The 13279-nt window shown below is 47.9% G+C and overlaps 1 protein-coding gene across 7 annotated transcripts; it reads left to right on the top strand.

Moving 5' to 3' along the window:
* The first annotated feature begins 425 nt into the window (after window positions 1–425).
* nsd1a (nuclear receptor binding SET domain protein 1a) lies at window positions 426–12842 on the top strand. 7 transcript variants are annotated; one of them, XM_078102244.1, is made up of 24 exons: window positions 426–1067; window positions 1202–1328; window positions 1686–2530; window positions 2978–3119; window positions 3295–3467; window positions 3549–5367; window positions 5530–5654; window positions 5912–6128; window positions 6250–6353; window positions 6438–6476; window positions 6593–6793; window positions 6950–7003; window positions 7087–7210; window positions 7301–7501; window positions 8025–8204; window positions 8638–8794; window positions 8905–9110; window positions 9243–9355; window positions 9438–9707; window positions 9812–9928; window positions 10045–10186; window positions 10308–10414; window positions 10501–10699; window positions 11124–12842. In XM_078102244.1, the coding sequence occupies exons 3-24, from the start codon at window positions 1703–1705 to the stop codon at window positions 11990–11992; spliced, it is 6387 nt and encodes a 2128-aa protein (XP_077958370.1). In that variant the 5' UTR covers window positions 426–1067; window positions 1202–1328; window positions 1686–1702; the 3' UTR covers window positions 11993–12842. The 7 variants fall into 7 exon arrangements, with proteins under 7 accessions (XP_077958370.1, XP_040030224.2, XP_040030227.2 ...); XM_040174290.2 differs by having other exon boundaries at window positions 6908–7003; XM_040174293.2 differs by having other exon boundaries at window positions 5909–6128; window positions 6638–6793; window positions 6908–7003.
* The last annotated feature ends 437 nt before the right edge of the window (window positions 12843–13279 follow it).

Here is a 13279-nt window from a genome sequence, read left to right as displayed (position 1 = left end):
GCTGTCAAATCGTCCTGTAACTGAAAGGTCTTTGTTTCATCTCCAAGGACTTGCGAGCCTATTGTGCTCGTCCTGATGGAGACGCATCAGTTTGATCCACAAAGAGCGCACCGAGTCCTCACGAGGGCTGCGCGAGGACCCGGTGGACGTCGATCACTGTTGGTTTTCATTTTTTGGGGGGGGGGGAGCCGATTTATTCCTCGCTTAGAGACACGCTGACTCCTTCGTCGTCTTTTCCTAGGCGCCTAGCGGCCTATTTCCTCATGAGCACAGGACTCTGTGGAGGGAGGAAAAGGCAACATGGCGCGTGTCGTTTGGTTTGAGCGGAAAAGGCCGCGCGGTTGTTTGCGCAGTGCAAAATCATGTTGTATTCTCGATCTCCCCACGACACACACACACACACACACACACACACGCAGACACACACACATGCTCAGGCCCGTCAATAGAGCTCGGCTCAGGGAGCAACGGGACAGACGCGGCGGAATTGTTTCCATCTCCACAAAGCGCATCAGTGAGCACGCAGTACAGGCTGTACCGGCGCCGACCATAGTGAAAACTTTACCTGGCCGTGCACGCACGCGCGCGCTTGTGTGTGTGCGTGCGTGTGTGTGTGCGTGCGTGCGTGTGTGCGTGCGTTAGGAGGGTGAGTGTCACGGCCCCGTGCAGACGGGGGGTTGGGTAGCAGTGCCGATTGGTTGCTGCTCACCATCACAGTCGGTCCGGGCTTGTTTTAACATAACCAGGGGGCACTTCGACAGCAGGCAACCCCCCCCCTCGCCCCCCCTGTAGTAAATAAGCTGCTGTGGCTGTTGAGGTTCTGGCACACTGGATTTCCGCTGGTGTTGTGGCGTATTGGAGAATTACTTTTTTATTTTTTGTATTTAAGGTGACAGTTTTTTTTTTCAATGGGGCCGCGGCCGATCGGGCAGATGACGCGCAGGGAATGAGAGCCGTGCCTCGGCCTACCGCCGCCGCGGCCGCTCTCACAAACCGAGAGAAATACCCGCCGTGCGCCACATTATCAAACATCCGCCGGCGGTTTCACGTTAACCGACCTCCAAATGGTGAGTTTCTCTCTTTCCCCCCACGTGTTTGTAATGTTGTGAACTTAGTGGGCGATCAGCCCTGTTTTTGTCTCTTGTGTGTGAGAGAGAGAGAGAGTTAACAGTAGCTTCCTTCTGTCGGTGTGTGGCTCTAGCTTGTTTGTGCGAGCCACTCACTGTGCTCCTGTGATGGTTCGGTGTCACCACCTCTACCGCCTGTGCGCTCCTCCATTGACTGCTCCACTCGGCGATCGCCATGACCCGCAGCCGTCAGACAAAGCGGTAAACGCGGCCGTCTGCCCACAGTTTGTGAATGAAATGTGTGAACGCGGAGTGCCCGGCGGTCGGGTCCTGGGTTTTGTCTTGTGTCGACCGAGCGGCCTCTAGCATGGAGCCCATGCAATGTCGGCATATTAGTGTGTGTCTGTGTGTGTGTGTGTGTGTTTGCGCGCACGGTGGCAATATGCTGCTTTAAATAGGTTTCTGTTTACCTGATGTGATTGTCCTTCTATTTCCGCAATGATTCCATATTTCTGACAGGACGTTTTTCATTGAATGTGCAGTATACAAAGCTTGTTAAGCAACTTAAATGATACATCTCCCCTCCACTAACCTTCCTGTTTTCTTTTCCTTCGACAGGATAGAGCCATGACAGCATGAACCAGTCCTACAGGCCGGCTGTTAGGGTGGGCTCGGTGTTTGGCTCAGGCCAGCCAGAGCCGAGGCCCCGCAATGGTCCTGTCGGCACTTCCTATGGGAACCAATGTGGCGTTGTGAGACGTGGCTCGGACCAACCGTCGTCGGCTGTGCAACTGCCGTCCTCCGGCCTCAAGCAGCCAGCAGCACTCGGGTACAATCGGGCCGACCGATCCCACTGCTACAGCCCCCTGAAGAGGCTGCAGGACCTGACCTCCGTGGTCAACAGGTCCGACCTAGAGAGGGACCCTAACCATAGGAACCACTTGCGCTGTGCCAGCCCCATCAGTGACGATGAGGAGTTTGAGGCGCCGTCAGTCCGGCTGCCTCCTTCTCCGGGCAACGATGGCGTGGAGCCCTTTGACACTCTGCAGGACGTGAACAGAAACGACTTCTCCTCTAACAGTCCCGACAGCATGGAGCGCTGTTCGCCCCTCCCCAATGGCTACCTGCATTTCGAATCCACGCTGTTTGACAGTAGTGACATTAAAGAAGAGGGGGGGGACAGTAGCAGCGAGGACATGGCATCTTTTCAACACTCCGATCGAACTGTGACTGACAGTAACACCACAAGCAGCTCAGGTGTGGATAAAAGAACATACAAACCTACTGTATTTAACCTGATGTCCAAAACTATATCTGAACTCAACCCCACACTAAGCCCCAGCGCACTGCCAGAGATCACTATGAGAGACGGGTGGAGCTTCGGCGAGGAATCGGACAGTGACGGGGAACTTGGATCTCCTGTTGACCCTGGACTTATTTCACCAGCCGGCACCAACTCGAATGTGAGTCCGACACATGTGGGATACTTGCTTCATCTTGACCTCTGTGCAACCCCACGTGATGGCAAAGTATATCCGGGTTATGTATTTCCACTGAGGAAGCCCGTGCGTTGAAGTGACGGTTAAGTATTGTGTTATCGTACGTGGAGCACTTGTCCAGTAGTAGACCTGTAACCATGCCAAGTATAATTATAAGGGGAGAAAAATAATGATTTTTTTACTTTAATACACTGTTAACAGAACAGTTAAATATCAGTACTAACACAATATAGCTTCTTATGTGTGTAACTAGTATGTCCAGATGCAGAGATTAAGGCACAGGATAATCTAATGTCTTAATCTGCAATTACCCCAAAATGTTTGAAATGCGATGAAGTTTTGATATACGATACCAACGTTTTCTGTATCAGACATTTTATAATGTAGTTTTTTTCTTATTGTCCTGGTCAGTCCAATAGCCCAAAGAAAAAGCCTCTTCCTGCAGTGAAATACATGGATGGGGACTTTGTGTGGGCTAAATTCAACAGACGGCCCTGGTGGCCCTGCGTCATCCATTGTGACCCCGGCCAGGGGATCTACACCAAGATGAAAGGTGAGGTTCCATTCAGAACGAATAGTGGAGGAGAAGCGGTTTGATCCTATAATGTATTTAACAATAAAATTGTCAAATTGTTTTCTGCCGCTCAACCTTCACTTGACAGGTTAACACCAAGCAAATGAATTATACAGTGTAATTAGTCATTTGAACGTTATTTACTCTGTTTCAGTTCCCCATCCCCGTCCTTGTCGGATGTATTTCCTGCAAACCATTGGGGAGATTTCAGAATCTGCCTGGGTCCCTGGAAATGCCATTCTTCCTTTTGAGGGAGGCCATCAGTTTCAAGACCTACCTGTGCTTAGACGTAGAGGGAAGCAGAAGGAGAAAGACTACAAGTACACGGTAAAGTCACGTCATTAACAGAAAAAGAGGCTGCAATGTTATTGTGAACATCATTTTGAATGGTATTTCTATCCTTTGCAGATACCCAAAAGTTTGATGACAGCCTGGAAAGTCAGTGTGGAAGAAGCTGAGGGTCTGCTCCCGGGTCGGAGACAGAATACTGAGAGCCTGCTTTCAGTATCTGACAATGGAGAGGAGCGTGTTCCCAGCCCACGCCCCACTGCAAGGCCACAGGACGCCCCCTCTGTCTCTGTGGATACTCATCGACCCCCGTCACCCAATGTGGCCCCCAATGGAAACAAGCACGATCTCATCAAAAACCCTCCTTCAGTTCAATACAACAAGAGCAAAGCCTGTAAGAAGAAAAAGAAATGTTTGTCAGACATATTTGGTCATATAGTTGGTGGATCCAAGGAGTCATCTACCATCACAAACGTGGTGGATCGCATTCCCACAACGACTTGTACACTGAAAGACGAGCCAAAAGACTCTCCTTACGCAGACCTGGATTCAGTTCCAATACTGCATCGTCCTAAACGCACATTGTTGCCTCCAAAACGCAAAATAGACCGATTGACCAGAAAAGAAAAGGGTTCAACAAAAACTAAAACGAAGTATCCAGAGAAAGTGAACCATTCTACAGATCCCTGTGACTCATTTAGCATTTTAACAAAAGGGTTGTCGTCTAAAGAGACGCTGTCTGAACAGAGTTTGGGCAGCTGTCACGAATTGACGTACAGTTCGACTGAAAAGCACTCCATGAGTCTCCCTGCCAGCAGTGGTCTCATGACGAGGGCTCTGAGAGCAGAGGAGGAGACGGATCTCAAAGATGCACTGGCCACAAGCCAACTCTCCACCGAAGCCTCATCTGATGCGCCCGTAAAAAACGAAATTTCTCCTAACTCTGAATCACCCTGCAATGCTTCGACCTCTAGAAATCACAGCTCTCCAAAAAGGCGTGCTCGGAAGCCTGATAAGAAACACATTCGTAACGGCTCATTGATAAAGTCAATGTCCGTGGACTCGGGTTTACCCACTGTGCAACCGGTCAAGGTCAAGACCGAAAAGCCAGATCTGTCCTCTTGGACTTCGCCGTCCTCATCTCCGCCACCAACGAATGCTTTCCAGGATGTCAAGGAACTGATGTTTAAATCTCTTGTCAAGGAGGACAACAGCGACTCTGAGCAAACAGCATTTCGTCCGGATTCCAATTATAAATTCAGCACCTTCCTGATGCTCCTGAAGGACATTCACGATACCAGAGAACAAGAAGGCAAACCCCTGGCTGTACCGCCGTCGCCTGCCCTGATCAAGGAGGAACCCCAAATGATCCCAACGTCTACGGGAGGAGACCTGAACGGTCCCTGTGGCGGTTTTATCAAAACAGAGAATGGGAGGTCAAGGAAATCCACAACACCCAAAAACGCCATGGTGAGAGGCAAGAATAGGACTAAAGGTATCATGGCGGCTGACACCTACCACTGTGAAGTCTTTCCTCACCGCTCTAAGACTGGGAACCCGGACAAGCAGCGCAGAAAGCAAAGGCTACCCGCCAAACTAAATCTGGGCATTCCTGGGCTTTCTTCAGACCTGGCCGACCTGGCTTACGGCAGGGAGTTTGTCAGTGGCCACGCCGACCTCGCTGGTCCCGGGTCTTGCACTGCCGCCGCTGCCGATCCCTCGGCCAGCTACCTCGTTAAGAACTCAGGATCTGCAGTGGCTCCAAAGAAGCGCTGGCAGATGTTGGAGGGGGCCGCTGAGAACAAGGCCGGTGTCATGAGCGAGGCGTCCGCTGAGACGCACGGGTCTTACAACATGAGAGCGTCCCCAGATCTGGATCTGGGAGTCGAGAAGCAGACAGAGAATGACTCCCTCTTCTCCGAGATGAGCAGCACAGCCGGTAAGACCGGTTCATTTGTTGACTAAGGGGGGAAAGAGCATGTTGTACCTGTGTATTTGTTGGGTCAAGGCACTCTTTCAAGGAGACTCATCTTGGCTTGGATTGGACCTTGCGTTGGATAACAGCATGTAATGAACACGTATGTCATGTGTGTTCACACAGGACATTCGGAGAACAAGCGTCTCCGTAAACCAACTAAAAGGCTTCTGGAGTCCATTGAGGAGTACGAACAAATTTTTGTCCCAAAAAAGAAATCAAAGAAACACACCTCAGAATCTTCCAAAATGGTTAGTTTCCTTACATTACTATTGAAAGTGAAAAGCAGTAACTGGTGTATTTATGATTTATCTTTTATTCACTTGGTTCTTGAAAATTCTGTCTTCAGGAAAAATACCCATTTTTACAAACTATAAGATACGTATATTTGTATCATTAATGGTCACTTTGCAAGGTCGTCAATATGTCATTGCAAAAATAAAGACTTAATCTCCGCAAAACGTGAAATGTCATTGGAGCACTTCGTTTGTATGTGTGTATTCAGCAGACATCAGGGATGATGGCGCTCCACGATCTCAGCACCACAACTGAAAGAATTACCTCAGCCTCGTCTTCTGTTGGGCCCATCGAGGCTTCGGCAGAGCTGGAACAGAGTCCGTCTCAGGATGAGCTTTCTCCTGTAGCATTCCCGTTATCTCCAGCTCCAAAACAACCCTCCATTGATGCAGGGACAGCAGAAGAAACTGATCTACCTCCTGATTCTGGTAAATATAAGTCTGTCTAATCTAGGATCCAAAGTTGCGTTGTTGCTGGACCGAAAATTTGAAATCACTGGGTTTGTCCCAGATGGGATTTATTAAATGATTGGGAATTGTTTTACTTCAGATACAGGGTTATTGGTCCCAGACAGAAAGAGGCCAAGAAAACTGTCTCACAAGGTGCTGGAATGTACCATAGAAGAAGTGTCTGTTGCTCATTCAAAGAAGAAGGTATGGCAGGATTTAGATGGCAGGAGGGGGGTGTTTTGGACGATAACATTTTGAATGATTTTCTATTCTCTTGGTTTTTTCTAGGAGCCAAAGCAACAAGAAAACTTGGTCAAGAAAACTCAGGTACAAAAAAAAAATCACAACTCAAAGCAATAACTATCTTAACATATTATACGTCTAAAAATACATTTAACCATCCTAAGCACAAGGAAATTTCACATGTTGTTTCTGTGAAAAAGGAGAAGCCTGCCCCCACTGAATCCTCTGCTCCGGCTGCCCCCCAGCAATCAGAAAGCAAAGAACTCCCCTCGGTCCTCCCTCCAAACCGGCCTCCCAGCCCTCAGGGAACGAAGACGCCCCGGCAGGAGGCCGAGGAAGGAGCCTGCAGCACTAAGGAAAAACCACACGCACACACTGCAACGCTTACTCCCAAACCCGAGGTGTGCACGTTGTATTGATCAACTAATAAGACATTGGTCATCAATCAGAGAGAAAAACAATCAGCCAGCCTTGCAGCCATGAGTGTTGACCGAATGTCTTTGCTCACCGTCTAGGTGCTGCGCTCTGTTAGCTTGAACGACAGTCTCTCTTCTCAGGTGGATGTAAGGGGGAAAATAGGAGCTACATCCTTAAAGGAGAATGTCTGTCAGGTGAGCGGATCTTACCTGAAAGTATAGATTTCGATGACCATGAGCTCCGTCCTTACTGTGCGTTTGTGTGTATGTTTGTGCAGGTGTGTGAGCGGACGGGTGACCTGCTGGTGTGTGAAGGCCACTGTTATGGAGCTTTTCACCCGCAGTGCATTGGCCTGTCAGCGGCTCCCAAGGGGAAATTCCTCTGTGGCGAATGCGACGCGGGTGGGTAATACTCGTGTCTGACAAAGGACTGAAACGTGTGTCCTTAAAACACGTCAAAAATGTTGCTTTTCTTTTCTCTGTTGCTTTCAGGTGTACACACGTGCTTTGTGTGCAAGACGTCCGGCAGTGGGGTGAAGCGCTGCATCATACCGCTGTGTGGGAAGTTCTACCACAACGACTGTATATTGGCGTACTCCGCCACACAGCCGCACAACAAAGGCTCCCGCTGCCCTCTGCATGTGTGTCTGTCCTGCCACATCACCAACCCTCTCAACATCTGTAGCACTAAAGGTAAGACTTTAGTCCTTATGATATAACTAAATGACAGACATTTTAAACTATTTTCAAATGAAACTATTAGCCAAGAGCTGCGGTGCTTTGGGAGTAAACAATGTTTCAATTGGGCTTTAATGCCACTCAATCCACTTGTTGCACCCAGACACGTTTTTATTTTATTTTTTACCAACTTTTAATCAGCTAGGACAATGTCAATGTTGCTGCTGATATATACACTATATAAATATAGTGCTTTTATGTGAGAACTCTTTGGGATATTTTTTCATGCGTCATTAGAATGGATGGTACCAAAATGACAGCACTAAACCTATTTAGGATGTTGTACCTCCATAAAACATTAGCTTCACGTGATCTAATCTTAGTAAACTTGTAACCACGCAGTGCTCTCGCTGTCGCTCGTTTGCGTCCGTTGACTCGGAGCTCCGTGTGTTGTAGAGTTGTTGTCCCAAAGCTGCAGTTTAAAGGTGCTGATGTGTGTGGATTAATAAGCCTTTGCTCCTGTGTTTTTTCATCGTAGGTCGGTTGGCTCGATGCGTTCGCTGCCCCGTGGCCTATCACGCCAATGACAACTGTATGGCGGCAGGCAGCTTGGTGCTGGCTAACAATAGCTTCCTCTGTCCAAACCACTTTACTCCCCGCAAGGGCTGCAAGAACCACGAACACATCAACGTTAGCTGGTGCTTTGTGTGCTCTGAGGGTAAGGCCGGTCTTCTTTCAATGGGATTTTAATCGAAATGGCTTTACTGCTGTGATCATGAAGACATTATAATTGTTCTTCTTCAGGACAAAATTATGTGTCCAATTTTATTTGTATGCCCAATCCTACCTAGCAATTATTTGCTCCCTTTAAAGGAATATGCCTTCACGTTACGACATGTTGTGAGCTTAACAACACCGTTAATCACACAGTTGAGTTCATTGGGTTTCACCGCCTTCTCCTCCTGTGTGATAATGAATAAAACTGTTATTTACTGTTATTTACTTACTGGTTACACCTCACAAATAAAATTGCTTAATTTGCATATTGTTATAAATGGGGTTTTGGGGTGCAAAGAGTATTTATTACATGTTAAATAAGCGGTGACAATGTTAAGCCGAACCTCATCGGTGTGTTTTGCCGTGCTCTGTAGGGGGCAGCCTGCTGTGCTGTGAGGCCTGTCCTGCTGCTTTCCATCAGGAATGTTTGAACATCGAGATGCCGCAGGGCAGCTGGTTCTGCAATGACTGCAAAGCTGGAAAGAGGCCTCGTATTAAGGACATACTCTGGGTTAAATGGGGGCGTTACAGGTAAGGTCACTACGTTGCCTCTCACACACACACACACACAGACAATCAAACAGTGTCTTTAAGCAACAGCTAAACTTACCCCCCTGTTATATTTCTGACTAACTCTTCAGGTGGTGGCCTGCAGAAGTTTGTCTTACCAGAGATGTCCCTGACAACATCTTGAGGATGAAACATGAGGTGGGAGAGTTTCCTGTGCAATTCTTTGGATCCAAAGATTTCGTGTGGACGTACCAAGCCAGAGTCTTCCCCTACATGGAGGGTGACACCCACAACATAGAGAAAATGGGAAAGGGAGCGGATGCGATTTACAAAAATGGTGTGTGCCCGTGTCCATTCTTGTATTTTGTCCAAGATTCATGTTCCTTCTTTTGATCTGTTAAGAAAGTCAGTGTTATTTTTGTATATTAAGGTTGTGTTTTAATAGCTGGAATACTTTCTGTCCTTAAAGCCTTGACTGACGCAGCAGAGCGGTTCAGAGAGCTAAAGGCCGAGAAGGAGATGAAGCAGCTTCAGGAGGACAGAAAGAACGACAAGAAGCCTCCTCCGTACAAGCACATCAAGGTACTGTCTGCTTATCCTCGGCTTCGCTGTCCAGTTTTTATACGGCTTTTGGTTTTAAATCACGTCTGCGTCTGTCTGTTAGGTCAACCGGCCAATTGGTAAGGTGCAGATCTTTACCGCCGACCTGTCGGAGATCCCGCGCTGCAACTGTAAGGCGTCTGACGAGAACCCGTGCGGCATCGACTCGGAGTGCATCAACCGGATGCTGATGTACGAGTGCCACCCTCAGGTGTGTGTGGCGGGGGAGCGGTGTCAGAACCAGGCCTTCACAAAGCGCCAGTACACACCTGTGGAAATCTTCCGAACGCTGTCCCGGGGCTGGGGTTTGGTCGGTGTGTCGGACATCAAGAAGGTACGTCAGAAGAAAATAACCACGGCGTTTCACGGTCATACATCCATCCATCCCTCCCCGTTCACTAATGCACCGTCTCGTTTTCTTTCTCCGTCGCTTCTCAGGGAGCCTTCGTGAGCGAATATGTGGGCGAGGTGATCGATGAAGAAGAATGCCGAGCCAGGATCCGACACGCCCAGGAGAACGACATCTCTAACTTCTACATGCTTACGGTGGACAAGGTGACTCTGAGCCTGCTGACGTGTGCGCGACGACTCCGCGTCGCTGCACACACGATGCAGAATGTAGATCTTCTGCTCTGTGCAAACCAGTTTGTACATTTTGTTTGTCATTCAAGGACCGGATCATTGACGCCGGGCCCAAAGGGAACCAGGCTCGCTTCATGAACCACTGCTGCCAGCCCAACTGTGAAACTCAGAAGTGGACTGTGAATGGGGACACCAGAGTCGGGCTGTTTGCTCTACAAGACATCCCAAAAGGTTTGAGCGGCAGCGTTCTTCCTGCTTGTGGTGTTTCGTATTGAAGAATGCAGATTGTGTCGATTGATTTACAATCTACACATCAGAGTGCCGCATCGATCTAAGACAACGTGTGCTTCAGGTGTGGAGCTGAATTTCAACTACAACCTGGAGTGTCTTGGCAATGGCAAAACTGCTTGTAAATGTGGGGCACCAAACTGCAGTGGTTTCCTGGGGGTCAGGCCAAAGGTAACAGCTTTCAAAAAACACAATCCCTTCATGAATTTATAACCACCAAGGAGTGCAGCCTTGCAACCTCTATTCTTCTTTATCAGAACCAGCCGTCAGCTGAGAAACTGAAGGAGGGTAAGAGGAAGGTCCCCATGAAGAAGAAGACCAAGCAGGAAGTGACCAAGGAGAGGGAGGACGAGTGCTTCAGCTGCGGTGACGGGGGCCAGATCGTGTCCTGTAAGAAGCCGGGTTGCCCGAAGGTCTATCACGCTGACTGCCTCAACCTGGCCAAGAGGCCTGCAGGCAAGTGGAGGTGGAGGGCTGCTGCGGTGTATATCAGGACTCCATATTATTCCACCCGAGTGACGCTCTCTAGTCTAAATTGTTGAGTTGCCAGATTAGATTTTTTTTTAAATGGGAGAATGTGACATTTTTGTTTGTTTAGAAACAAATATGATGAAGCAGTTATTATGTTTTATTTGTATGAAACTGTCAGGTTTGGTTGATGGTAGTGTGAACAACTTTTGAATGTAAGTGGACTGAATAGAAACAATATTGTTACTAAGATTCATTGAGAAGGATCACAGATAACAGGCTGTTTCTGGAGACCTCTTAGGGTTTTTGTGCACCTCATCTGTTTGGTCAAAATCTGACTATTGTGACTTTCAGGGTTAAAAAAGATGACTGTTTTTACCTGGCTCGATAATGACAGAGATCTTGTCTCCAGGGCGATGGGAGTGTCCATGGCACCAGTGTGACGTCTGCGGTAAAGAGGCAGCTTCGTTCTGTGAGATGTGTCCCAGCTCCTACTGTAAGGAGCATAGGGAAGGCATGCTCTTCATCTCCAAACTGGACGGCAAGCTGTCCTGCAGTGAACACGACCCCTGTGGACCGGACCCACTGGAGCCGGGGGAGATTCGTGAATATGTGCCCAGCACGACCTCCATGAGGCCGGGGAACGTGGCCGCGCCTGTCGCTGACTCGCTGGGCCCAGACTCCAGAGAAGCCACTTCTGCTCCGACTTCTTCTTCCCCTGCCGGACAGGCGGCGTCGGCCGGGCAGGGGCCCCCGCCTCGTCTCTATATCAACACGAAGACCGCTACCTCCAGCTTCGTCCCCTCCAGCGGCCCTTACGGCACGGACAGGACTGAGGGGAAAGGGTGTTCCACTCCCGCCTCCTCCAGGGACGAAAGAGAGGACGGCGAGGTGGAGGACGGGGAGGTGTGCGGGTTAGATATGGAGGACTTGGAAGATGACGAAGAAGAAGCAGAGGAGGCGGAGGAGGAGGATGATGACATGGAGGGGATGGAGATCGTTGAAGATGAGGAGGAGGAGCCGCTGTATGGAGATGATCAGCTGCAGGAAGGCGATCACAAAGGGGAGGACGGAGGAGGGGATGTCTATGACACTTGGGGTGATTATGCCGATCAAGATGCCGATGAAGATGCTGATGAAGATGCTGACGACGACGATGACGACGACGACGACGATGACGACGACGACGATGACGACGATGACGATGAGGTTGATGATGCTGATGATGATGGAGAGGTGGAAGGAGAAGAGTGGGGTAGAGTGGAGGATGATGACAAGTGACTCGGTCTCCCTTTTTCCTTAATAACAACTCAGCATTAAACTCTCCATTCAGATTTCAAGGACAAAAAAGTTGGGAAAAGGCCGAGAGAGTTTGATATTTTGGTACCTACTTGAAAGCAACAATGCCTTCACTTTGGTACCGCGTTGCCTTCAGGTCCCCAGACTGCTGGACTGACAGTGGGGATGTGTACTGGTGCTAGGTCTCAAGAACTGACTCAGTCCGTCTCTTTATACTTATGTCGATATGTTTGTGTCTGGTGCTGTTATGTTCCATTGTTTGTTTTTTTGACATTGTTTACATTTTTTGGCCTTTTTTTAATGTTTGGAATATAAGAAAAGGGTGAGAAGTTTTACCTGACCAAACTGTCATTAGGGCATGTTATGTTACTGTTACTGTCTTAACTTTGTATATCTAACTACAAGAGTGATCAAAGTAGAGTTCTCACTGGTCCATGTTGGAGTTTGGCACAACAATGTCTGCTCGGTGCTTCTGAAGAATGCAAAAATAAACCCACTGGAGTCATCAAGACTTTAGATGATTCTTCTCACTACAAAAACTGCATTTTTATCTTGTTTATTTACATTTTCTATCATCAGTTGGGGCAGTCATCAGAGAAACACAGAAAAGTCATGACAACTTCTAAATTAGTCAAAAATGTCTAACTCTTGTCTTCCATCCGTCAGTTTGTTCCCAATCAGAGTTAGATCAAAGTACAGATTCACTGTTGAGACTCAAGTCAATATATCACAACACTGTATTTTGGTTTTCTACTGTGACCTCGTGAGTGTAAATGTTTGACAGATAAGCCAAATCAGCAGTTGGCAGAAAATAAACATATTTTTACGTGTCTCCAAGAGCTTGAATTTTCACATTTAGTCTGACTAACAATTGATAATTTTGACTCAAAGTTAGACGTCGAACTACAATATACCTTATCTCGATCACGCGCTCATCGTGGTTTATTATCATACACGTTGCACTATGCACAATTCAAAGAACGTTTGACCGAGTTTGGGGCGACTGTGATTCAAATAAGCCACTAATGATAAATAAGCAATTATTTATGTTAACTATTTTCTATATATCAGTAGTGGTCGGAATAAGCTTCATACGGGCCCCTATTAACCTGTTATTCCTCACTGTATGCAAAGTGTTCAATTCTTTTGTGCTTTAATTAATAAAGGCCTCATTACATACATTGCTTTAAGAAATTTGAAAACATGCACATTCTGTGAATGAAGACGTCCTAAAACAAGCACAAGGATCAACTTGTGGGTCCTTCCAAC

Source organism: Gasterosteus aculeatus, chromosome 4 (genome assembly GCF_964276395.1).
Source record: "Gasterosteus aculeatus chromosome 4, fGasAcu3.hap1.1, whole genome shotgun sequence".
In the NCBI taxonomy this organism is placed as follows: domain Eukaryota; kingdom Metazoa; phylum Chordata; class Actinopteri; order Perciformes; family Gasterosteidae; genus Gasterosteus; species Gasterosteus aculeatus.
The sequence above is the reverse complement of the archived record's forward strand: the minus strand, read 5'-3'. Positions and strand labels throughout refer to the sequence as shown.